The following is a 27,696-nucleotide window of genomic DNA, read 5'->3' as shown; positions in this document are numbered from 1 at the left end:
TTCCCCCACCCCCCCAAGAGATTTGTCTCTGTTTGCAAAATCTGAGCTGGCACATCTTTCTCTTGAGGGAGTTACTGTAGCAGGATTGTTGATGGCGTTTTTGTAAGAAATTATACTGGAGTTAGCACTGGAAATACTGTGTGGTATTGCAAGAACTTGAAACTTAATTTTGTTAGAGTAGTTCTGCCCTCTCCCCCCCACCCTCAAGGATATGTTATTTTAGGATTATTACACTTCACACTTCTATTTATGTTCAAGATATTATAATTGATGTTTTATTTTCAGAGCTGTTCTCTATGCCTGCCTTTGCACATATGCATGTGAGCGTTACATGCATCATTTTAGGGCTTCTGTATATTTTACATGAGCCTTGTCTACATCGTAGTCTTTGTTAGAAGTATTCATAAAACACACTTTATGGCTTGTGCAAGATTAATACATTTAGCATAAACTACGTCAACTTACTGGGTATGTTATCCTTCCTTCTTACTTGTAACTGGAGGGAGGTGTTTTTACACACTGTTAAGTACTGCTGCCTTTCTGGTTAGAGGTGACTGTGCATCGGTGAAGGATGAAGTGAATCAGCATACCATGCAGCATTTCTAAAGTGTCTGGTAATGCTTTTGGAGGAAAAAAGATTTTACATTTTTCAGTGTAGCAGTGTAGCCAAGATATATTTACTAGAATTGTTTTGCCAGTGCTTCCCTTTGGGGGAGTTTCTCTTTCTTCTACACTTAATAACATGGTGTATTTGAAGAATGTTTTCAATTTTTCTCTTTATAAAAATAAAGTCAGGTTATAAATGGCTGTGCAAATCAAGATTCTCCCATCCAAGGAGGTTTTCTAAGCCAAATTATGTTGGGGAGTTATATATTTGAGGACTACGTGACAAGTTTTCCGTCTGTCAAGGTAGCAGCAGACTTTCTGTAGAAGTGTTTTGCCCACCTTCTCCCCACCCCAAAATATGTGTTAGCAACCTGCAGAAATGGAGACTTAGCAGATCTGATTAGTTCCTGGATCACTCTGAAAAAAAGTAGATCAATTTATTGAGCCTTTTTTTTGAGTGTAAATTACTGCCATCTTTTTTGTTAGAATAACTCTCCTGAGCATCTTCAGGTGGATAGCCAATAAAGAGCTGTCTAGTGAGGCGATATTTTATACATTTTCTGGTAAATGAAAGATAAAAAGCAACAGCTAGCATTTGAGACATTATGTAGATTTATAGCGCACTTAGGAAACTTTGGATTCTTCTGTAAACTAATGACTAGATTACAGTCACCACATGTATGTGGTTCTTCCTCTGTGAAGGTTTTGTGTATAGGAATATTTTTATTTCACCTGTGACACTCGCCACTGAATTACATGTAGTTCTTTGTGAATTTCTGCCTGGGTGCTAGCAATCTTTTTTTATAACTGGATAATGCATAATTCTCACTCTGCAGGCAAGAAATAAGATAGAGAGGATGGGGAAAATATTTCTAAGCATATGGTGAATTTACTAGGCCTTCATGAATGATAAACCTGTTAGGGTTACCTTAATAAGTAGTTACTACATATTTTCCATAAATTACCACTAATAGCTTTCTGGTAAGGTGTAAGTAGATAGGTTGATCTGCCTATACTGTGAGGGTGAGATACATGAGTAGAACACAAATATGTCTATGTGAGGAAAAGGTAGATGAGTCTTTTATTCTACATACTGATTCCCGACACAGTATTTTGCCTAGGAGGCAGTAAATAAACAAACAAATGGCCAGCCTAAAACTATATAAATCTGAATGGATTCCACAAGGAATAGGAGGAATTTTGCAGTCTTTCTGACTGCAAAAAATCCTATGGTTTCCCTTTGACAAATGTATTTTACTAAAGTTTACTGCAGTACCAAGGCTATGTGTTTGCCTTCACAGAGTATTGTGGATTGCAGTCCAAGAGACATCATTTTTCATCATCTGCAAACATGAAAATAACTTCAGTAAGCACGGCAGCCTGATTTACTGGTGTTGAAATGCTGCCATCTCAGGATGTGCTCCATGTATATCCATGTTTAAAAAACAAGTGAATAAAGAGAAAGGAGGGAGAGGGAGGAAAGACTTAAATCTGGAAGTACTTTCTAAAATAAACCAAATATTTTCCACCAGGTGGAAATGTAGTTGAGAAGATCATTAATGGTTACTGCCCCCCTGTTTTAAATCTGACCAACAATATTGCTGCTACGTGTACATATGCGTATTTTGAGTTTTAGTTGTTTAACCTGGAGATGATTGCATTATGCTATCAATTAAAACATGTATTCAGTTTGTTTATTGAGTTCTCTTAGAATAACAGTGCTATTCCCATATCAGTTTTGTAGCACTGCAAAGGTAGCGCTTCAGTTAAAAACTGGGCTGTGAGTCTACATATGTGTGTGTGTTGAGATATAACAGTATTTGTGTATGTAAATTTGTGAAGGAGTTTGTACAGTTTTTAGATGTTAGTCCTGATGGATTTTAACTATCCTCATAACACTTGAAGTAGTTTAAATTATGATATCACTTTTAATGTTATCCAAGTAATCTGTAAATCTCTTTCATTTATATGCCTCTTTTATCATATTTGAACCCTAGCCAGCATGTGACATTGCTGTTAAACTGAAAATTAATGGAGTATCCAAAGGGAAGTAATGCAGGAAGCCTCCTTCTCTGGTCAGCTGTAACCATGGTATCTGAAACATTGTCCAACATAACCTCTTTGATGCCTTTTCTTTTTTTCTCCCCCAGAAAGAGCTTTTATCAAAATTTCTACAGCTTTCCTGTTGCACTGACACCCAAACTCATTTCTTATCAGTTGAGAATACACAGTTGGATTTTTCTTTAGTTAAAAAAAAAAGCCCCTGCTGAAAAGGGAGATGAATGTAGTTCAGAAAATAACAAAAGACTATCTGTGTGTGTTGAACTGCTATCTCATTGTGTAATCCTGTCTCTTTGAAGGTTTAGCTTTTCTCTATAGACCGACAGCATATATAAAAATGTAGGTTTAGTAGCACTAGGGTTTCTAGTGCTATTCTTGTTTGGTGTGATAGAAGTTTAAAAAAACATATTTGGAAAGTGAATTAGTTAGTCCATTGTGCTTTCTGATGGTGAGCTGTTATGAAGGTATCTTAGCTTTAACAGAGCTCTGGGTTTACTGACTGTGGCGAATACAATGTAATCTGCAAGGTGGCATCTGCCTCTTGGCTAAAGCTCACAATTGAGGCAGATTCTGTTTCTGATTAGCGGTGGCTTCTTCTCTGACCTCGAGCGAATCACATACCCTGGCTGTACCTCAGGAGCGTTTTCTGTAAAGTAGCAATTTTACATCCCCAACTTTTTTTTTTTTCCGCCACACATACCAGTTTTGCATGTGAGACTCAACATAAGACACACTAAAGGGATGACCATGTTTAAAGTTTCCTGTTCAGAAATTGGACTTTTTCTGCATCACACTGCAATATAAAATTTGTTTGTGATGACAAATGAGCAAAAGGTTCAACACCCCTAAAATTCTGTAAGTGCCCCTGCAGCCATGTGGCCTTCACAAGGGGCAAGAGCAACTCTTCGGTCTTCCTGAAAAATCTTTTGGTCCCCAAGTAGCAGCATGGTGTACGTTATCCAATTCACCATACACCAAATGCTCATATTTGCCTCCTGATCCAACTGGTACGGTTTGCAGTCTGGCAGGGAGAATTTTAAAAATAATTGAAAATATCACGATGATGCATACATATGTTCTATAAAAAGCATATGAACCAGATAGTTTTTACTTGTATGTAGTTGGAAAAAGGTGTCAGGTAACATTTAAAACAAAATGAAGCAACATGTGAAAAAGCGTGCCATAGTGGTATAGAATATGTACCTAAACACATATGCTTTGTATGTTACACATAACAGTGTTGCCACCTATTGATAGAAATTTAAACTTCACATAGATGTTTAGAATATATTTTTTCCGACATAGGTAAGGTCTCCTTCTTCTGGTGACACTGGCAAAGGAAATATGTATTATTTGTGGAAGAACAGCTCTTATAGGCCCTGATGATACCATAGTGTTATACAGTAATGGGTGCTGTTCAGAAACCAAGACAGGATAAACGTTATCAAAGAAATCTAAAGCTGCCGATGCTTTTACATCACTTAGATGTATGATCCCATTGTCAGTGGCAGCTCTTTGATGAATGAAGTAGTGAATGTGTCTGGTCTGCACATTTCAAGCTTATCTCTGTAATTTTCATAGGAATAAAATGAACAGTGGAATAACTAGCTAAGTACATTGAGGCAATATTTATAAATGTATGACTGCTTAAGCTGTACTTCAAAAATGTGTTCAGAGTCAAGTTGTTCTCTATTAATTGTACTGAAGAGGTGATACAGTTTTATTTAGAAAATAAACAAATACCCGTTGGCATTAAATTTGATACTTGTGGTGAAAAATGAGTATTATTTGGAGAATAAAAAGCTGGTTAATTTACATTTCTGTTTGAGGAGACTGTTTTGTTTTGAAGAAAAATGTTTTTGTTTTTAGAAAACAAATGAAGATTAATCAGAAGTTGTCTAATATATACTCAGAGCATTTCCATGAAAAAAGAATGGGAAAATGTGAGTGCTGATTTATAGTTGGGGGGAAAAAAAAAAAAAAGACCAATGAAATATTGTTTGCATAGCCATTAAGATACATATACATGTATGCAATTGTGTGCCATTCCCTTAAGAAATCAACATTTATTCTAAATTAGGGCTCTTTTCAATATTTATCAATATTGGATTATTATCAATAGGGCTCTTGGACAAGCCCTCAGATTTTGGAGGTGTGCAGTAAAATGTATGATCGTGTTTTGTCTTCCCTGACAAACACAGTTTATTTTCCTGACTCTTGCTTTGCTGCAAATTAATCCAGCCTGTGATATCTTGGGTAAGAGTGAGTGTCTTCCCCGAGTTCCTTGCATGGGTCAGCCTGAAAACCACAAAGCAGATTTGGCCACTTCAGGAGACAAGCTACAGCCAGGGATATTTTCCTGACACATTCCCATTTCTTTGCAGAAATTTGGTTTGGGCAAAATGTCGTTTCCTTGGGAAATCCTTGAGACTTCTTCTGCATATGTGCAAACCTACAGTGCGTGTACCACACAGGTAATTTGTGCATACGACGCAAGTCTGATGCATCCGAGTAAGCTCAATTTACTGCACATGCACGCATTGTGCAGTGGAGGCACAATGAATCTAACATTTTCAGAAGCTTCAAAATCCCTGTGCCTGTACTACGTGGGGCATAAGCACAATATTTCTGCTTGGGGTTTTGCAGACAGAAAAGCGTCAGCCCTTGTGCTGCTGTCCATAAAGATCTCTGCTTGTCAGGGGATTGATCCTGGGAGAAAATACTGGCCCAAACCAGTTCTTGGATAGTACCATCATATACCTTTTCTTCTTTCAGTAAAATGCTGCTTTCCCCTGGCTTTCCCCTCTCTGACAGTCCTGGAGAAATAATGACCGTGATACCCATGTGTTAGTAGCCCTGGTTTTTTTTTCTGTCCCCTTGGGCTCTGAGTTTAAGGATGGATCCTGTCCCCAAATGCGCGGGGAAAACATCAGCCACAATTGAGTCTTCTTCCTTACCCTGAGCTTAGCAGTGCGAGGATCGTATAGTTTATGAGTGCTTCAGAAACAGTGACGGTCATGTGGTTTCCAATATCCAAATGCCAAAATGCAGATTCTGAAGCCTTCAAAGATTGTCTGTTTATATTCCAAAATTGCATGTTCTTAAGATGTTTATTTCATTGTAAATTGAGCAGGATTATGCATGACTAGTCTGATTAGCTTTTTTTGGTACCATGAAATTTTAATGCTTTTCGGCAGGGGGCTGAGGTAAATCTCAAGGCTGGTAGACGAGTTCCTGTCGCTCTTTCAGGTGAAGCATAAGCCAAAATTAACCTCTGTTATAAACTATGAGAGCTGAAATGTGGAACATTATCACGTGTTCCAAACACCTTGTGTAGCAGTATGCAGCCATCTGAGCTATATACGGGCACTATATCTTCAGCTTGGCTGAGTGTAAACAAGAAGGCACTTAACTGCAGCATTAAGCTGCACATTGAAGCAAAGCAACAGAAAGATCAGAGAAGATGATTGAGAGGTGTAGAAGGCTGAACAGGGAACATGAGGGCAGCGTTGGGAAGAAAAGCCTTTCTAGGTTTTTGGAGCTCTTTAGAGCTACAAAAAAGAAACTTATGGGTGAAAAAGATTCTTACTCATAAATTCAGGGAAGTGTAGTTCTGTGTATTCATTGTAAAATGAATAGATACATCGATTTGGACTACTTAGGTGGCCCCAAAACTTTATTTCTATGACAAATGCCATATATTAGAATAGCATAGTATTTGTGATAGGAAAGTGCAGCTTCTTAGCTGCAAGCTAAGTTGAATTCCATGGCAGAGTTTTAATTTCTGCTTGTAGTTGCGAAGAGTTTGTTATACAGATATCAGCACGTCAAAATCAGCAAGTCATGAGAACTCTATGGCCTTATCTATCTCTCGTTTGTCAAGAGTTGATAGGAAACATCTGCATGGCTTGTTCAATCTGTTAACTGTATTCATCCAAGCTTAACTGACAGGTAAAATGTACCCAATAATATTAGACTGTGGGGATGACCTTTGCTAATAAGGCAGTCTGAGTTACATTACACGTGGTGTACACTAAGCCTCTTCTAATGAAATGGTATTTTGAAATGGCTCTGTACTATTTAGTCTCATTACTATCACTATAGATAAAGGAGAAGTGGCATATTTTCTTGAAAGTAACCTTACATTTTATAGAAAGTAATTCAAGGAATAGGTAATATGGGAAGAATTTTTTTGGTGGGCACTAATGTTTTTTTTAAATGCAGTCTTGTCTTTTGGTTTGTGGAAGGAGCAGTGGGGAAACTTTGACACTTGTTAAGACTTCTGAAGCACCTTGCTTGGGGGTTTGATGTTGTTTATGTTCAGACCCCAGCGTAGTACTGGCAGCCAGGGAACCCTTCTATGAAGTGGGAGGAAAGGGGTTGTGATATCTTCAGGATGAAAGGAGAGATGCAGAAGGGAGCATAAAATATTAGAAAAACAGACAGCCTGTAGAAGAGGAGTGGTTCTGAAATTTTGGGTTTTAAATTAATCACTAGTACAAGAAGCTGCTATAAGAAGAAAGGACTTTAATATATTCCTACTGAAATATTTGTTTAACTATGTTATTTCAAATGACAATGAATTTGAATACCCAAAGAAATACGTTTGTTGTGAGAAAAAGGATTAACATGGCAACAGTTGTAGCCCTTGACAGCTCGCTTAAAGATCTTGGTTAAATCTCTTATTAGATTTAGCAAAGATATTTGTTTCCTTTACCAAAATGATAGGTTTAGTGTCTTGCAAGGGAATATTTGATAGAAATGCTTTGTATCGTATTATCCATTTGTGGATTAAGCTTGCTGAGCTGCTGGAAAACACTGTGGTAGTCCAGAGTTCACAACCTTAATCTGATTAGGCTGTTTCTGATTATTAACTTGGACTTCTTTATTTATTTATTTTAAATCTGGGAGACCTTAACTTCTTAGGAATCTGTGCATCTCTGCTGAGATCAACCTAATCCTGCTACAAGAACTCTGAATTACAAAATCTAAACCAACTGTGGAGTTCACTGCTTAATGTGACTCAATCAGAAATAATCTTTCCTTGGTTAGGAATATAGAGGGCTGGATACTGGACTGAAAAACCTGTCAGTTGGGAGTACTGTTCTTTACTTCTTTAGTTATGCTTTTGAAATAATATGGACCTGATAAAAAGGACCACATGATACAGGCTGTGCAGTACCAATATCCCGATGTTAATGTCCCTGTCAGTGGGAATCAGCAGTGACAGATTTCTACGTATTTTGTCATCATTACTTGTGCTTTTTCTCAATCGATCCATGTTTTCTGAGCAGGATACTTCTCATGGGCAGAATGCTTCACTTCTTACATGATTCTTAAATGTTCCAGATAACTTTTCATAAATGTATTTATTATTGCAGTTTAAAGATTAAATTTGTGATATGAGAATTAGTATCCATTAGCTAAAATCTGACTAATACTTCTAAAGTTAGCCACACAGATCACTAAATGTGTTGCTTTCTTATCCAGTCAATGCAGGCAATACATACGTTTATGCTAAAGGGTTATGAACACCAGTATCCCTAGCCAGATCCATTTTCCATTTTTATGTGTTAATGAAAATGTATTCTGTGTTAAGTTTGGGTTGTTTGTTTTGATGTAAAAAGGCATTTGACCATTATTAAACACTTATTGAGCATTTCTCATAACCATTTGACTTGAAAAATGATGATCAGACTAGATTAGCAAGTTGAAATTTGGTAGATAAACACATGGTACTCATTAATTTAAGTCTTTAACTTTCAGTAAATATGATAATGTTGATTACATTCTAGATTTCAGCCAAGATATTTATGCTATAAGAATTCAATTTCTCATGTTTTCTTTTATGTTTAAACTCATCAGGGAGATAAATTTACTCAGTGTTTTGGTCAACTGATTAATTTGGGATCTGTGTGCACCAACAATTGGATGTTATCCAAAAAAAGTAATGAATTCTTAACTCACTTTTTAACGTTTTGCGTGCTGCACACTTTCACTAACATATTAACTTGTCTTTTACTTTTCTTCTACTGAATAGATAAGGAGGATTTTTAATTCCAAACTCACCTAATACAGTTTATCTGAATTACTTTTGGACTGTAATACAGCTTAAGATGGTTTAACGCCAAGTTATTGAAGTAGTTCCGCCTCCAAACATCTGTGGTTGTAAAATGGACCCTCTCAAGCTGCTAAAACGACACTTTTTTCTGGTGTTTCTCCCAGTGCTTTTGTAATGGTTATCTTAGTTCTCTCATTTGAACTTCAAAGAAGAAATCATAGGATTACATTGCTAAATGCATGAAGTTTGTGTCTGAACTCATTTATGCCACTGTGCGTCAGTGCAGTTCCCATCAAGTTTTATGGGAATGCATGTAGATTTTAGAAGAATGCATGTTCCCACCCCAGAAAAAAAAAAAACTATTTCTAACTGTCAGAGTCAGTAAACTGGTGAGTATTGCAGCTCCAGCAGTTTCACTGTATTTGCTCAGACTTCACTTTGAAATATTATTTAAGAGGATAATATTGAGGATGACCTTAATTGTGTAACTTGTAAGTTTGTAATCTTACTGAGCTCGTTTTTCCAATCATAAAACTATCAAGTAAGAAAGCATTCACATTCCAACAGTCACGTTTCTTCGTGTCTGGTTAGTGCAGCCACATTTTCATTGTGTTTTTTCTTTTCTTTAACATACGAAAATTCCTCTCATCCCCCACTAAAGTGGAGTATCATTTATTCGTTCATTTGTTTGTTTTGCTAAGGTTATAGTGTTACAATGTTTTGAGCACCTACTAACTTCCTAGACACTATATTTAAGCAAGAAACTTAGGTAGGATTGTCACTTTAAAGAACAAAAGACCTTTGTACTTTTACAAGTTTTTACAAGACTCCCGACACTTTAACAAAAAAAGTTTGACAAGAACTAGATGGAAATCGTGCTTCATTCTCAGCAGTTTTAGGTATTAAACAAGAAGCTTTCACAGAAAGTCACGCAGATCGATGTGTTGTTGAGATATGACTTTTCAAATGTAGAATTAGCTGCTCATTTCAGTAAGAAGAAAACTCCTGGGCTACTGAACTGGCCTTGAAGATCAATTGAAATTAAAGTGATTCAGAATAATGAATGTTTTAGAAATTAAAGGCAAAACAACTTACTAAAAGTCTTAATTAAGGGGAAAAAAAACTCTAAATAGAAGTATCTGTGTGTTCTTCTGACACAGGTAGCACACTGGCCATCAGGTATTGGAGACAGTAACACCTGGAAATGGTTCTGATGAGCGCTGAAATCCTTGGTCCAATTCTGTATGTGTGCTTATCCTTAAATTTATTTAAATCAATTGAGTGGTGTAATTGTATTACTAAGCAACAATATCTCTTACATAAAGCTTGGTGTAGCTATAGTTTAACCTTTCTACTTTTTTTTTTTTTAATATTCCATTAACTGCAGAAGAAAAATTGAAACTAAATCACTTCTCTCTCAGTCTACTGATGGTATTTTTTTCCTTCCTCCAACTATTCAGCTATTTCCAGAAACAAGTTGACCATTCTTCTTTTTGTTAAAATGGTGCTCATTCAATGCTCCATTCCCTAAATATATAGATCAGCTGAAGCCACTGGAAAAATAATTGTTTCCCCTTCCAAGTGCTCCAGCTGGGATTGTCACCCCGGGACCAGATTCTACTGTTCTCAGAAAAGCACCCATAGAACAGTGCGTGCAGGACCAGAGCCACTTAATTTCTATCCTTGTTTTTCTGGCAGCATCTTCACCACATGTAATTCAAAGTCGACTGTAGTAAGAATTGTATGTAGGAGTAGGAATAAGAGTTTGATTTATATGTATTTTAACTGTGATTAGGTCTCCAATCCTGATTAAAGCTTAGCTGGAAGTCTGTTAATAACGGGTTTGGGAATTGTTGGAGCTGAAATGAGGAATAGGCCCTCTAATGGCCATTTTTAGTAGCAAATTTCGTGTTGATGTTTATAGTTTAGACTGCAGATTTGTGTTCCTTGTAATTTTATCAGGGTAAGATATAAAAATATAAGTAGATTTTATGTGTAGGAGGAATTTCTGTGTTTTTTCTAGGAAGTAAAAATTTGCATAGACTAAACCCCTTCTACTTGCAGTATTTCTGAAGCCAAAATATATATATATGTTTGTAAAAACCATAAACAAATAGCACCACTTGAGAGCTAGATGCTTAGTAAGTGAATATGTGTCAGAACTTGCGCTCTAGTAGTATATGCAGACTTGTGCTTTTAGGAAAAGGCTCGCACGCTGCATCTACAGTGGTTTGGGGGGGGCTGGGTGGTTGGGTTTTGGTTGGGTTTTTTTGTTGTTGTTGGTTGTTTGCTTTTTTGTTTTATCCTGAACAATGCACTTTTTTCCATAGTTATACAGGCTACTGTAGGAGGATGTGAAGCCTGTATTTTATTTGGTCTTCTTCAGAGGAATTAGCGCCGATATTTCTCAGGTCTTTTTTCCATTATTGGTAATAGAGATCCTATCCTTAGTTCACAGTGAATTCCAAAGCCAGTGTCAACTTTCAAAAAAATTCACTTGATAGATTACCATGATGATGTAGGGGCAATCAATATATGTAAACAATTGTTTAGACAGTTTTGCACAGTATTTTCACTAAAAAGTAGTTTCGTCCTTTCAAAAGTATGTAGGACCTGTATCTCACATGCAAGTATACCTCATATTGTAAGTCTGTTATGCAGAACGATGTTCAAATTCGGTGGGTTTTGAAAATGCCAGAACTGTGTCTAGCCCCAGACGTTTCACAAGGTAGCAGTCACTTGGGCATGAAATGCTTCTGGATGTGTATAAAGGTCTTCAACCGGTCTTCAAGTGCATACAAAGATTTATTTTACTACAGAACGAGAAATTACTGTTTCATTTTATTTTGAATGTTTGGTACTTTCCGTTTATTTACAGTGTAATATAATAGCAGTAACTGAGAGTTATGCTTTTAAGAGAAGAGCGTTCTTCACAAGATTAATGTAATGTATGTTACTAGCCGGTCTCCTTTGGTGCCTACAGTCACATTTTACCTCCATGTTAATAACACCTTCAGTGTTAATGTAACAAACAACGTGCTGGTAACATGGTAGCATTTAGGAAGGTATCCTGAAGCTACTCAACTTTCTTTCTTAGGCAGAGGAGATGTTAATATGAGTCATCTTTAATAACTGTTGACGGAAACCTTCTTGTCACATAGCGAATTGCAGAACCTTAGAACTCCTGTACACCTAAGAGCACTGAAATGAGTATTCAAAATTCTCTCCAGATCAACAGTGATGCCAAATGTTTTCTAGGGGAGTTTATTTATGTGGCTACTTGTGAGATGAGCTATGTGTGTAAGTAATGATTTGCGTGCTGCTCTTTTGTCTCTGAACTTTCTTAATTTTAAAACATAATACTCTCTTGCAGCTGTATGGTGCAATTTTCTTCAGCAATGATATTTGTCATTCAGCATCATGTTCACAAATCCTCCACTGCTGACTTGCTCTCTTGTGCAAATCAGCAGTGGCTTACTTCATTAATGTCACAGTTACTTTTTTCTGCTTCCCCAAGCATCTTGTTCATGTAACGCAAAGCGCAGTTGAGATACCTGTGCTGTGGGGAATGCCTCTTTTCCTTTCATTACCAAGCTACCCATAAAACAAGATGGACCAGACATGCAGATTGCTTCACAGAATGGAGGAGGAATATGGGGACTGTTTCAGAGCGTTGTTATTCTGCACAAGACCACAGCATGACACGGAGTAAGTGAGTGTGCGTGGCATATTTCTTCTGAGCTTTTACGTGATTGTGTGATGGGGCAAAATGCACCAGCCAGTAACCAAATTCTGCTGGCGGAGTCTCCTTGCACCTTTGAGTGTTTTCGGATATTTACAAATGTTACAAGCCAGGGTGTGACATGTGGGATGACAGTTAACATCCCTCCTCAAATGAAAGCAAGTTTTTTGGAAAAAATGAAATCACTAGCAGATGTGAAGGGCAGGTGCCCATCTCATAACCTCGGTAAAAAGGCACTTGATACGGGAGAATATAACAAAGGATACCCACTGAACCAAATGTAATGCAATTCAGCCATAGGTTAAAGAAAGGTCATTTTCTTGCCTTGTTGGCTGGAAAGAGACAGCAGAGCCCTAACATATAATTGTGTTCTGTGACAGTAAAAGGAGCCTTTTGGTGCTTTGGGAAAGGAAAGTGACATTTTTCTTGCTCATGAAAGAAACACAGCTTCACATTAAAAATGTACTACAGTGCTCCCAATGTAAATAGAATTAACATGAGCTGAATTGTTATCCCCGCAACGTCCCTGAGGAAAAATGATTCACCAAGACAACAGCACATCCTAACATTAAGGCAGGGATAATGATTCTGATTTTTTTTCAAATGCAGCTAGTATAGATATGTGTGTGTGTATACATATGTATAAAAGCAACAGACAAGAGCCACATACTTCAGTTTCATCCTTCTCTTTCTTTCTCCTTGCTATGACTTTTCAGCTGAAGAAAGGGAGCTGAGCTAAATGGAGTCATTGCACAAGCGCTAAGGAGAAGGTATTCTTGCCAAGTGCTTTAGCAGGGTGGTAGCAGTTATAGTAATAGGTATATGATAGAAGGGCTTAAGTAGCTGAGAGTTTTGAGAACTTATTCCAAAAAATGAAGTGTGGCACGGTTTCATTTCTCCTAACTTACGTACCCAAGGTAGGGTTGTAGTCATCCTGGTCTCCCTTGGTAGTCGCTCGGGATACAGAGGCTATTGATGTCTTTCTGAAGGTTCATCTTCCTTCCAGGACCTAAACAGGAGAGTAGGACCACTTGATTTCTTAGATGCCTCTGGTTAGTTTCTTGTTTAGTAGGAAGAATCAGCTGCAGCAAACTCCCATCTACTTTTGAACTGAAACTGGTTATTGCAGAATACGTTTCCAAAAAATTTGTCTGTTTCAGCCCCTCTGTAGCATTCTTGAAAAGACTACTGTTGATAGCAGTGCCTAAATTAGGAGAAAGGACAGTATCTGTACCAGAAGCACTTACACTGAAAGAAGACATGGGCAAACAGGAATTGGTCAGTAACTCCTCATTGAAATGGTTTTGTTTGGTTTTTTTGTGGGGTTTTTTTTCCTGTCTAGGAGTGTTAAGAGTTCCTGCTGAGAAGGTGCTTTATGTAGTAATGGTTTACTAAATACAACAGCCACTTGTTTCTAAGAAATATTTTTGAGTAGAAATGATTATTTTCTAGTGAGGTAAGGATTTTTTAAAAAATATATCAAAACTTGCATGTGCTTCAGTGCAGTTGCTAAAGTTCTTGGGTTTTTTCATACTTAGTTGAACAAACTCATGTTCAACATTGAACCTCTGTCTGAATTCGGATGGTATTTTTGTAGCTACCTAAAAAGTTTTCCCTAGTATGGAATTGTACATTATTATGGAACTAAATGGCCAAGTCTTTTATAAAGCCATAACAAGCATGGCTGAATCACCATGTCTGTCTCCTCTCTTCCACCATGAGGGAAAGCATATATGAAAAGAAAGTAATTAGCTTACCTAAATTAGCTCTACCAACGGGGGGGGGGGGGGGGGGGGGAATTAAGATTTCAGAAGCTGATTTTAAAAACAAGCAAGATGATTTCAATTGCAATTTACCATCTTAGAAGTGTTTAAATATAAAATCAGTACCTACCTGTTAGTGTATTTTTGCAGAAGAGATGCTACATTTTATGGGAAAATTGCTCACAATGATGTAGGCAAGAGGCTACTTGTAATGAGAGTGCAAAAACTGTCCATGATGCTAATAGGCAGAATATGTAAAAATGTGAATAATGCTTAAACAATAGAGGAAATTATTTCCTGTTTTAAAGGCCAAATAAAAGAAGGCCCTGGCATAAAAGACTATTATTCCACAAAAACACTAGAGGCATAATTGTATGTTTTTAGTCTGTAACATTTCCTTATGTAGGTGAGCCTTTAGACATAAAGCTAGGGAATATTCCCACTCTTCAGTGCCAGCACAACCTGCACTGTCCTTGTGGACTGCTAAAGAAAATGGTATAATCAGTTTGTGAAAACGGTAAGGTTGTGGATGGAGAACTTATCTTAAATTAATCTCTGCCAAGAAGGCTCCCACAGACTGGTAAAAATGGATAGATGCATAATATATACTTCCAGTTTGCACTACAGAAGACTCTTGGTACTTGCAGGAGAAATTTCTAGCAAACATCCATTACAAAGGATTCTCTATTGAAATGAGAACAAAGGTTCCACTAGAAAGATCTCTGAGGATTCAGATGTACCTTTTCATAGGTGACATGCTGATACAAGTCAGTTCTCAAGGGATTGCATCAAGGCATAAATCAGCAGTAATTTCAACCCTGCAAGATCATAGCACTATCATGAACAGAAAGAAAATCAATCTGACACCAGCTCAAATAATAGCAGTTCTGGGAGTCACAGTATATAGTACAAGTCCATTGGGAGGGTCTGCTTGTCAGAACAATGGCACTTGAAGACACTGAATACTTTGACAGACATCAAAGCAAGAAGAAAAGGAACAGTAAGATCAGTTCTCAGGCATGATGGTGTCAGGCACGCAAATAGCGACCTGAGTGATACTTCAAATGAAGGTGATGCAGATGTTGGTCTTGTGGTCAGGCAGCAGTCAGGTCTTCTTGCAAAAAGTACTTCAAATGCCTGAAAAGCTTTTTAAGTTTTAACTTAGTAGGTGATGTCAAAACTGCATAATAATTGATGGTATTTCTTCCTAGAGTTAGAAGAGCAGAAGTTAAGAAAACTAAGTATTTAGGAAAAGACTGAAACGTTCACTTTCTATGTGTAGTGAATAATGGTGGCTTCATAAAAGTTCTTACTGCTGTGATAACTTGTTTGAATATCCGTATACTTGCAAGATGTTAAACTATAGATCATATGCCTACTATAAATGCACCAATGTTTTGAGCCTGTACTGGAAATAAACATGATGTTGAATCAATGCTGCTTCCAGAAATCCTAGAAGTTGTAACGTAGCAAAAATAAATGACCCCAAAAAGGCCCTAAATCTAAATATGAAGCCACAGCAAAGCTGGGGAGTATCGAATGCTAGAGAGATTCTGATAATATTTAAGATAACATGTCCCATTAGCAATATGCAACTGGAGGTGGTAAGCTAGTGTCAGCGTTTTGTTTCAGAGATTTTTGTTAGGTGGGGTTTTTTGTTCGTGCAAGAGGAAAAGAAAATTGCTAAGGCCCTCTGAGATCTACCACGACATCTTGTGGGATCTTTCTTAGAGGGGAGAATGAAAACATAAGAATAATGCCGGGGGGGGTGTGTAGGGGGGGGAATCTACCAGGAAGATTCCCTTTTTGTGACCTTGTTCACTGTGATGTCAACTGATCACATCTTTTGTCTCATCAAGTGTGGTGATAGTTAGACTTGTTCTTATGCTTTGGTAGTCCATAAATACTCTGGTGAATAAGTCTAGTTTTGTTCAATGAAGACTTCTTCCTTTATTGTAATTAGAAACAGGAAAAGTGAAAATACAGACAAAATAGTCAGCTGAATGTTTTTAAATGCCGTTGCCAAGGCATCCTAGTATCATTGACAATCTAATACTTGAACTGTTTTTTAGATGTTCCATGGAATTGATGTGTTGGAAATTATTCTCATGTGCTATAACCTTATTGTGCTACAAAATTTAAATTGGTATCTCAAAAAATTAATAATATCTAAATGGAACATGTTATTTTCAATTTTTGTAATCTCTGAGCAACTAAATTGGATTTTAAAAATTACATTGTTGCTAATTAGGTCTTACTGGGTCTTCTTAATTAAGCACACAGTTGGAAAAGAGACATGGCAATAATTATCTCAATTTGATGGCTATACAATTTGCATTATCAACAAATAGCCAAAGCACGATTCAATTTTCTTGTCACATATAAATGAATACAATACTTGCTACATGTCGATGTATTTTAAAACAACATACCTTCCAAAGGACAGTACTTGCTTATTCCTAGATGAAATGAAGGTTCCATTTTTCCTACCTGCATATACGTAAGTACGTGTACGTCTCACTGTTGTATTATATTGTTAGATAAATCATAGCACTTACATAGTGTATATATATAAAAAACCATTGTGATATTGTTCACCTCTTCAGAAGAGCTCCAAGATTAAACTGTATTTTCGTAGGACTCAGTTACTGAGTGGAGTCTCCTAATTTTATGTTTTTTACAATGCAAAATTATGCTCTTGATGACAAAATGGTCATCGTAACGGTGGAGAGCAACCTAAGCTTCCATTGACAAGCATTTTAACACATCATCCGGATATATTTAGTACAAAGAAGTGCCTAGTATATAGTGGAAACGTCCTGTAGAATGGGAGGAAGCTTAGTTGTCCCAGGCACACTTGAATGTGAGGGGGAATGTCCCTTTCTTCAATTCCATTCTCTTCTTATAATGTCTTTTACTAGGAAAATACAGCTTTGACCATACATCCTCTCTGGAGTAAAAAATGACTTCTGAGAGATCCATATAGGAATATTGATCCTGTCATCTCAACCTACCCTCTTATATAGTCCAAACTTCCTTTACCTTTTTCCCTATATTGTCCCTGCCATACAGTTAAGAATTAAGTTGCAGAGGCATTAGATGACATGCCCATGTGTTCTGTACCAAATCTATAGATGTCAAGCACTTGGCTAGTTTTACTTAACCCCAGAGTTTTTTGTGTTCTGCAAGATTCCTAGCTGAAGCGTCGAGATGCTGGAATACTTTTCACAGTGTTTTCATTATTTGAAATTAAAAGTTCACACCAGGAGTTATCCTGCAATATAATCAGGAATTGTATTTCCTAAAGTACAGTTCTTCAGAAAGACTTAGCGTTCAAGAGAGATTCTGAACCTGTCCAGGATGTATCATCCCGAATCATGGCTGTACTTTGTCTCATGGCAGTAGAGCTTGATCTTTTGTGCTTGAACCTCCATTACTTATGCTCACTAACATTAAATGATGGGTTTCCAAAAGAAAACATTAGGGAGTTGTGTGATTTTTACAGTCAGTGGCAATTCTCCAAGTAAAGTGAAGGGCACGTATTGGCCAAGAATTCTGTATCACAGTTGAGTAGCTGACATAACGTATGTTTTTCAGTTCACTTTCAGTCTTGCCATATGCCACAAAATACTGCAACAACCTGACTTTACAATTTTATTCTGCAGTGTTTTCTCTCTGAAACTTTGGATAAAATGGGCAACACTTTGAATTACTTTAACTAGAATTAAATTAGACTTTGACTAATTTTAAATGAAGATTGTTAAATGTGAAAATGAACCTTATTCCACTTGCATCTATCACAATGACAGATACAAATGTATGGGCAAGTGTAATCCATCCATAGGTTAAAACAGCACGTCTTCTAGGGAGTGTGTTAAACCCATGGTATGCCCCTGAAAGCTGCATTTTGCATTTACATATCTGATTTAGAAAGATATGTAAAAACCCATAGTCTCAATATTTCACAGTCTCACTCATACACAGAGAAGTACTGGGCGTGTCGTACCTAGTGATCCATACTCCATTATGTCGTCTTCAAAGATCTTTTAATGTACAGATATTTTATGATCCACAGAAAACGTTCATGTGAATTTTGGTTGCTTCTTGTTTTTTTAAGAATACTCAGTTTCTTCAGTCAGTCTTCTACGGACTGCTTTCAATTACTCTTTCTTCGTTTTAGTATGACTTTTTTCTTTCCAGTGGAAAGTATTATCTGTTCCCACCCTGCAGATTTAAGCAGACTTTCCATATTTCTTCATAGTGCTATCTAATTCCATGCATCATCTGGAAACATAATTTGTTCCTGCTCTACTGCTGCTCAACTGTTTTGGCTGGTATCTTTCTCACTGCGTATAACTGTTCTGTAAAACAGAGAACTTTAAGGATGACATAAGGACTTCCTTTGTTTATAATATCTAAACAAATATTTGAGAGATATGGTTTTGAAGGTATGTACAAGGTCAGAATATTTTTTCCTCCCTCCCCCTCCCCCCCTTGGTATTGCATTTCTCAAAGGTTTAAATCGAGAGTGTTTGCTTTGTTTTGCCTTTCATATTTTACAGTTTTGTATTTCAGAAAAGACTTGCAGAATAAAGGTACTATTCTTTTTGCCTTCAGCAATCCAGAGCAGAAACACCTGCTTAGTAGTTCATTTTCAGAAAGCAGTGGTCTGCAAAGGTAATAAGCAAATGGTAGCTTTCAGATAAGAGTATATGTTGAAAGAAAAGAAATATAGGAGAGAATTGAGCAAATGTAGAGCTGGGGTTTGTAGCTGATTGAACGGCCCTCTGAGAATGAAAAACGGAATTACAGGAGACTGCCTTCTGAATTTAGGTTTTGAATATATGCAAACAAGGAGTGTTTCCTGGTTATATTTTAGCATCATAACTGCAATTACATTTTAATTCCATGGAGTTTGTAATATCTGAGTATTGGACATAATGCTTAGTTGAGGCCAAAAAAGGTTACAGTTCTTCATGTTTTTACTCCTGTAAGCTTCCAGAAGACCCCGTTCAGCTACATGATACTCGTTATCATCCGTATCCTGACCTCTCTAAATAAGTCTGGACTTACTGGTCTAACTGGCTATGCCACTGGTGATTTGATGGGGTTGATGGTGAGTAATCAGGATGGAAATCTCCTCATTAAATGGGCACCCTATCAGAGCAGCCTGGTAAGAACTTATACAAAGCACTATTAAAGTAACATGACCTCTGTGGCATCACTGTATTTGAGTACAGAACCTCTATGCAGTATAAATGCGTACAGTGAGCTTTCTTGTAGAATACCTATTGATTAGTATGTGCACTGCAAACAGCCTCATCACAGGCTTTCTCATAAGCCACAGTTATCCTAATGTTATTGTGCTTCAGAGCAAGGAGGATTCTGATCTAAGCAGAACATGAAAGTTAGGTGGTTGATGTAAGAGGGTTTTGATCCAAGTGACATGTGAAAATAGTTTCTAATAACACGTACAACATGCATTTAGAAAGTTGCGTAAGTCATACATTAAAAATATAAATCCGTATGCATATCTGTATTAGTTCCATTATTTTAAAGGTGGTGTTTTCCCATCTAATAGAGCTTTTTGACTTTTTTTGAATTTGCAAGTGTGTTTCATTGTGAATTTTAATGACTAGTTGTGTATCCTTCTACAAATCTGACTGTAAACTGTATATGGTATCTATTTTAAAGCATGGTTGAGAATTACTTGCTATTCTGTGCCTAACTATATCTTTCATATATTAATATGTTTATATGTATAATAAACATAAAATATGTATATATTTTATAATTTTGTTTTGTTAAATATTTTGTGAAACCTTTCCATGACAGAACAGTGATGGAAAGGTCAGAAAAGTGCTATTCTTTGTGAGGAGGAGAGCATTAAGACACTTACACAAAGGTCCCTTACAGGAACTGTAAGGTTTTATGATTCTATCATTTTTATCATTTTGCTGACAAGGTCAACTGGATGTTGATCGGCTGGGTATTTTGTTTAGTTACTTGAAGACCAGTTATTTGAAGAAACCTGGGTAAACATCCAGGCAATATTCTTTGTACTCCTGCCCTATTCCAGCATTTTGAGTTGCTTATTGTGTTGTCTTTTTCTAAACAAAATATGAAATAAGGTTAAAGTATTTGATTGCCAGTGTTTACATTCAGGTTATCCTAACATACCATCACTTGTTAAATTTAACTTAATCTCTTACTGTAAAAAACTTGAGGATTTGATCTGGTTTTTTATCATGTGTTCCTGATTCATAAAAGCATTTTTTGATGAAGAATTTTATGAAGCATTTTTCCAGTTCTTGCAAATGATTTATCACCTGCTTTCATATCAGGCCAGGTAGCTGTGGGTTTATGAGACATTAATGCCCTAAGCAAAAATAAAGGAAGCACAAGTTTAGTCCATGTGTGAAAGGAAGTCGAAGTTTACTGTGACATTTGACGCTCTGGTGCTGTATCTCCAGTCCTTATGCGAGCCATTAGTGCCGCTGTGTTTTAGATGGCTTTGGTAAAATTGGGTAGGATGGGAAGGGAAGAGTTAGCCAGGTGAGCTGAAGGTTTTCTTCCTTCAGGTGGTGAATGAGTAGGCCACTTGGGATCTGTCCGTGTGACATCTGTGTCCGCATCCTTCTGCCATAAAGGGTGTAAAACTTCACGTTAAGTCTTTCTGGGCTTGTGCAGTGTGCACTGAAGACGGCAAGTATTACAGCCTGGCGCTTAAGTGGGTGGATGGACAACGTTAGGCTGAGCAAAGCTGAGCTGTGGCTTCACACACATGTGCCAGGCCTTTGCACCCCTGCAGCTGAAAATGTGGTCATGTATGGCAATGGCAGGAGACAGTAGTAGAGTCCCCGAGCAGGGGGAACATGATGCTGAGGTTGTGACACTCATAAGCTGATCGTGTTTTTTAATCATTCTTGCCCTTACATAATAGGAATAATAAAATTACAGCTTTTAAGGGGATATTTTATGGAGCTTTTACATTAATTTAGATTTGAGAAAATGCACAACCTTACACATGAAAAGATAGCACATATGAAAGTAGCACAGTAGAAGAGAAGGACGTGGAATGTGTAATGAATCTAATATTAATTGCTTACATTAAATGATTTGGTCTGTCTGCTGCCTTGGATAACATCATTAAATGTATTTCTGCCACAAACTGTTCTCACAAAAAGTAAAGACTTTGGTTATTAAACCTTGTTTTTAAAGACTAAAAATAAATCTTTGTTAAGTAGTTGGTTTTCTGCAGCCTAAGTTTTACAGGTCTCTGTGCATCCTAATAATTTTTTGTTACTTGTTTAAAAAAAAAAAAAAGTCACTATTGAAACCTCCTGCAAAATAGATGCACAGCAAGGTTATCTTTTAGGAGGAACTTCTGTGTATTTTTTTTTTCTGTGAGTCAAAGTACATAAGTATACTACTAATTTTTCCAGTAATGAGCTAAATTTGTCGGGTTCATTGTTTTGTGCTTTTGAAAGCGGGATGCGCCACGTGTGTCTGAGGCTGCTTGCACTTGTTGCCTTCATGGCAAAATTTAGTTCTTGTCTACTGCATCTTCTTAGTAGAGGCCCTTAATTTCTCCCCATTTTCCTGTGGCTTCTGTAGCATCGTCTCCATTTGTTCTGTCAGACAGGATATGTAGGAAGGCTTTTTCCTGTCAGTAACCATTTCTACAGAATCATCAGGTAATCTTTTAAGCCAACCCTGTGCTTGTAAGTCACAGCACCTTTGTGTTCTTCTGTCATGGATCAGACTATTAAAGCAACTCATAAAATAAGTACTGAACTTCTTAAGCAATAATAGACAATGTTGGCAAATAACAGTAAATTATTTAGGCAAATAGCTTTTGAGAAGCAAATAGTGCTTACTAGTAACTTGCTTACAGAAGCGTCTTAACAGCAACTTGATACGGTGTGATCAATCCAGAGCACAAAAACTTGTGTTCATTGCTGAAGGCCCGTGACATACTTCTCAGCCAGCCTTGGTCTCTGGCAGACTGGCAGCTCCTTAGTTTGTCTTTTTAGTTCTCTCTCTCTCTTGAAGAGTTTTTTATTGACTTGGGCACTTTCAAGCCCACTTTGCTGAGCAGGAGATGTGAACTGTGCTAGAGCTCTTTATCCAGGTGCTATTTGCTTCTGAAGAGTTGTTCCATCTCAGGTTAAACGATTGGATAAAACTCCCTGAGGTTTTGTGTTTCAAGCAAAGATGTGTCTTTATCCTTTCTCCAGATAGCATCCTGAAACATGGGGAAGGGGAGGCATGCACTCCATGGTGTTACTTCTGCTGTAGTGGTCTGTCTCCCTTCCTGCCATCCCTCCAGGGGTTCTGTGGGCCTGGCTTTTCTTCTTCCGTTACCATGTTAGAAGCCTTGTTCCCTCTTCATGCCATGTGCAGTGTTTTCCACTCTTGCTCAGGAACGTAGTCCTTTCAAAAGTATTGGGAGGACACAAGCAGGAGATGAAGTTTTGCTATGCTGGAACACAGTGATAGCTACCATCAGTTGTTTCTCAAAAATTCAGACAATTTCAGAAGTTAAACTCATCTCTCTATAGCCCTCTAACAAGTGCTTTCTGTGGGTTTTTTTACGTTTGCCTTTTGTGAGTTTTCACTTTTTCTGTGGTTGATTTTGGAGGTTCATATTGTACGCTCACAGCTGGCAATGTACAGGGTTAAAAGTCTTTGTTGCAGATGGGAAATGGGCTGATATCAAACTGGGTATTAAACTTACTTCCCTCTGCTGCTGACCTTCAAATCATTAAGAAGCTGTGAGCAATTGCTTTTTAATTAAGCAAAATGTCTTTTAACTTCTATGTTTTTGGTCGTCTAGCAATAATATTTACAGCTGCCTTTTTTGTTACATTTCTTTTTCTAGGTTAATAGCATCTGTTAATCTAAAAAAAAACCAAAAAAACAAAAAAAAACAAAAACAAAAAAACCCACCCAAACTTATATTAACAGAGCTCCCTGTTTGTGAACCATGCTGCTGTAAAAGGTGTACCATAACCCCTGTTATTTCATTGCAGAGTTTGCCTTAAAATTAATGATGGAAACATCTTCATGAAGGCAAGGTTACAGGACAAGTGCACCAGTTGCATGTGCAGCTGCAACCCACTTGATTTTAATGATATTGGATTTGAACATCATTTTAATGATATACAAAACTGCAAGCTGCAGTTTGGAAGGTTTCATTGAGGATCTGTATAGCCCCCATGTTGGTATGAGTTTAGACAGGAGACGCAGAGGAAAAACGGGGTTGTACTGCAGGGTAGAAGCTTCTTCCTGTTGAAATGTCCACACAATCCAAAAGGAAAATGTCCATTTCTGAACCCTCGTATGCTCTCATAGAGTAACGGTGTGGTGGTTTTTTGTTTTTACTAAGTCTGGTGGTTTTCTAAAGTGTGAAATCTCTTATTCTTGGTTAAGTGTAATTTAATTTACAGAAAATACTTCAAAAGAGTGAATTTTCTGTTTTCTAGGCTTCATATTTTAAAAGATACAAAATGTTATTTTCACTTAGGATGAATATGCATCCCTTTAGAGAAATAGTAACGGTTCCATCCTAGCTTTAATACCAAATATACATTTTTGTAGCATATTTTGTGCATAAGGTACCGTTATTGCTTGGTCTAATGGGATAGTGTTTAAGATTTGGTTGTTTTTTTTTCTTCAAGCTGCTGTTATTTTAATTCTATTTTTAAAAAGTAAAACAGTAAAATAAGATGTGTTCAGATTCTTTCCTGGATTATAGCGATGTTAATACAATTTAATTGGTTTCTATCAACTAAAAATAAAATTGGGCCTTTGTGAGCTAAATTTATATGTGATATCTGAAATGGGTTATTGTTGTTTTGTTGTTTTGTTTTTTTTCCAGGACTATTTTCTCAAGGAGTTCCAGTTGCTTGTTTTCATGACTTTGAGCCTATTTAATCAGAGATGGAGCAGATGGACTGCAAACCCTACCAGCCACTGTCAAAAGTTAAACACGAAGTGGATCTAACTTACACAAGTTCTTCAGATGAAAGTGAAGATGGGAGAAAGCAAAGGCAATCTTATGACTCAAGAGAAACTCTGAATGAATATAGCCAAGAGCTAAGACTTAATTATAACAGTCACAGCAGAAAAAGAAAACCCATTGACCAGTCCACGCAAGGTAAATTGTTTATCTTATCTACTGATTATGGTTATTACTTTCTGATTACTTACTATGAAACAATATCATGTCAGCAGACAAGCAAACATTTTGTTTTCAAAGACTTGTAGTGACAACCCATTTCTTACCTATTTTTAACCATACCGTAATATCAGAAATTTAGGAAGTGTTTTTTTGAAGTAAAATTGCTTTTCTAGCAGGATGGACTGACTGGTATTCTGGAGACCATCCCATGATAGCTATAGATAAATATTTCTTTAGTAGTAGCTACTCTTCTTGCTAACGTTGACTAATTAATTATTTACTACCTTTGCATATGTTGTGTGCATTTTGATATAAAGTCAATGTCCAGCTTGTAGGCTATCTCTGCATGTGCTTACAAAGCCTATGAATGAATTCAAATGCAACAGTTCTCCTAACAAAATTTCCGATCATATAAATAACCAAGTCATTTAAAAACTGAAGATAATTAGTGTATTGTAAGAAAAAAGCAACAGTTAAGGTTCTTTTTTAGCCTTTTGCATGATACGGACAGAAGTCTAGGACAAATATTTGAGAGCTTATGATGCTTGAGCTAAGGTTAGGAAAAGCTACTGTTTGGTTAGAGATAAAAGCTAAAGACTAAGACTAAAGAAAAGGTAGGAAATGAACAGAATTTACTGCAGCATTCCCTGATGGACTGCTGCTCGTGGAAACCCACGTGCTGCCTTTAACACACTTTGTACAGACAAGTGGCTTATCTGTTGCCTTCAGCTCTGTCACAAATTCGGGCAAGATGGTGGGGTAGGAAGAATGTTTTTAGGAATCGGAGTGCGTGTTAGAAGCAGCAAGAGTCCTGTCCCCTTAAAGGTAACAGCAATGAGGTTCCAGGGGCAGTCACTCCCTGCTCGTCAAGGAAGTGGTTAAAAAGATCCGTTATAGTGTGGCCAGTACTTCTCAGCTAAAAATTTTGGTACTCATTAAAAAAAAAACAAAAAAACACCACACCAAAAAAAACAACTCCAAAAAACAACCAAAAAAACCACACAAAAAACCCAACAACCCGCACCCACACACACAAAGCAACCCAATCCCTCATCGCTCACTCAGAAAAGCCTTCTCCAATTTTCTGAATATTATAATAATTTTCTTTTTTTACAAGAAAATAAAAAATAGGCTTTTTGAAGCTGGAAAATTTGTCTCCTCTGTGATGTGTAAATTAGTGCAAAAATTAGAATAGCTGTGCTACATAGCTCTTCAAGCCTTTTTTGGTTTTACTGCAGATATTCTGAATCCAGTTACTTTCATAATACTGGTGTTGTCTGAAAGTACCTATAATTCATGGGAGAAATAATACCTAGCTGCCAGAGATAGCCTCAATCCGTGTACATATATTCCCTCCAAAGAGTTACAAAACTGCAATATTGGGAAAGAAAAAGTCATGAATACATATTTCAACAAAGTGTTGTATAGAAAACTCGACTTACATGTTTGATTCTTTGTAAATGACTTGATCTTGAACATGTTATGAGAGTTTGGTTAACTAAGATATGGCTATATTGTTGTAATGGGAGATGATGTAAATGTACTTGTAGATGTATTTAAAGCAAGCACCTCATTACTGGTAACTGTGGCTATGAAAGCATAACTTCTGCATTGACCTAGGCCTCTGAAGAGCGCCCTGTTTGCAAAGCTTTGCTGCTATTGGTATTCGTGCTAGCTGTAGCATCACTAGCTTGGACACATATAAAAGGATTGCAGTCACTCTATCGTAGGCATAAGAAACCAGCCTGTGTGTCATATGTTGAATTTATTCTTCCAGAACAGTGCCTCTGAAAGCAATCGCATTAATAATTTTGGAGAAATGGTCAAATTAGTGTGTGTTTCTGCAAGAAGTTGTCAGGCATGAACTTACCTCACTTATTCAGGACTGGCCTGTTACGAATCAGATTTGTGCTTGTGCAGACCAACAAGTATTTTACACTCATGTTGTAAGCTGATTTTGTTGGAAATGTATGCCCCATGATTTTCCATTCAAATTAATTCTTAGGAGCTACTGTATGAATTTGCAGATCATCTATTTTACAAGCATTGGTATTTTTCTTCTTGGAAGCAATAGAGTCTTGTACTGCTTCAAACTGCAGTATGAAGCTTGATGTCTATGTTCATAGAAAATCACTTAAGCCTCTACAGTAGTTTTTCAGTATGCAGGGCAGCACTTAAATACTTGCTTACCTCTAGGCACCTTCTTTCCTGAATTGTCTAGGCCAGTACATTATTATTTAATATATACTGCTTGCTTTATTGTGTTATTGAGCATAAAAGTGTTTTTAAAAACATATACTTGTGTACTGGTTTGTAAGGATGGAGTTGAACTTCACTTGTTGTACTAGAAATCGTAGTTTTCTCCTGTGACAAATTCAGTTTGGTATAACTGAGTTAGTAATTGCACTGCTAAGTATATCTGTTTGGCTTCCTGGGAGTTCATTCCTGTATCTTTCTAGTGATTGAAATCATACAGTTTTTCTCCGCCACAAATTGAATCTAAACGTTTGGCCTGGCAAGCAACAGGGATTTGAAATATTAAACCGGTTGAGCTCAAAATTCAAAAAGAGCAAAAAAGTTTGTAAAGCTCAGTGTAAAATTTCAGACTTCAGCCAGAGTTTGATTTGATGACCGTTCTAGTGTGTTTATTTCCAAAAGGACACCAGGTATCACAGTATGGGGCCTGGGAGTTGGAGAGTTCTTGGCGAGTCTCGGTAGTTGCTCAGTCAATACCAGAAAAAAAATCAGGCTTAGTTTTGGACTCTGAATCTGGCATGAACCCATAAAACTATAGATTGAATTTGTTTTAAATGCATTCTTTTCTAAAATTCCTCATCAGAATCTTTAACAAAGTTTTTCTCATGTTTGGCACATCTTTGGAATGTAAAAAAATCCCCAAAAAAATCAAAACCAAAAAGCCCACAGCGCCCTTTTTCAAAGAGGATTGTTCTGCAAGGAGAGCGCCGTACCATGCCGTTGCTTAAGACTATTGTGTAAAAAAATTCTACATATTAAAGCTAAAGGGGCATCCATAGTTTTATCCCCAGGTAGTGACGTAATATTCTTCGCTAGCTACTAGCTACAACTGAAATAGTACCGTGTACGTAAGGTGTGATGAATTAATGGATTGCACAGTGAGGATAAAATCCGTGAACTTCATCCGCAAAAGGTGTGAGAATAGATGAGAAAACAGACACACAGTAACAGTCATGAATGAAGTGATAATGATGAAGGGTGAGATAGCAATCAAACAAGCTCTAATGATGGAATGTGAGAA

General features: G+C 37.1%; 1 protein-coding gene across 1 annotated transcript in view; it reads left to right on the top strand.

The window, feature by feature from the left end:
* The window catches only part of TENM1 (teneurin transmembrane protein 1), a 347,960-nt gene that overhangs the window by 66,095 nt on the left and 254,169 nt on the right, over positions 1 to 27,696 (top strand). Inside the window, exon 3 of the mRNA XM_072877199.1 lies at positions 24,117 to 24,395. Coding sequence (XP_072733300.1) covers positions 24,179 to 24,395 — 217 coding nt within the window. The 5' untranslated portion in view covers positions 24,117 to 24,178. The remainder of the gene's footprint in view (positions 1 to 24,116; positions 24,396 to 27,696) is intronic.

This window comes from Ciconia boyciana, chromosome 12 (genome assembly GCF_034638445.1).
Source record: "Ciconia boyciana chromosome 12, ASM3463844v1, whole genome shotgun sequence".
Taxonomy (NCBI): domain Eukaryota; kingdom Metazoa; phylum Chordata; class Aves; order Ciconiiformes; family Ciconiidae; genus Ciconia; species Ciconia boyciana.
The sequence above is the reverse complement of the archived record's forward strand: the minus strand, read 5'-3'. Positions and strand labels throughout refer to the sequence as shown.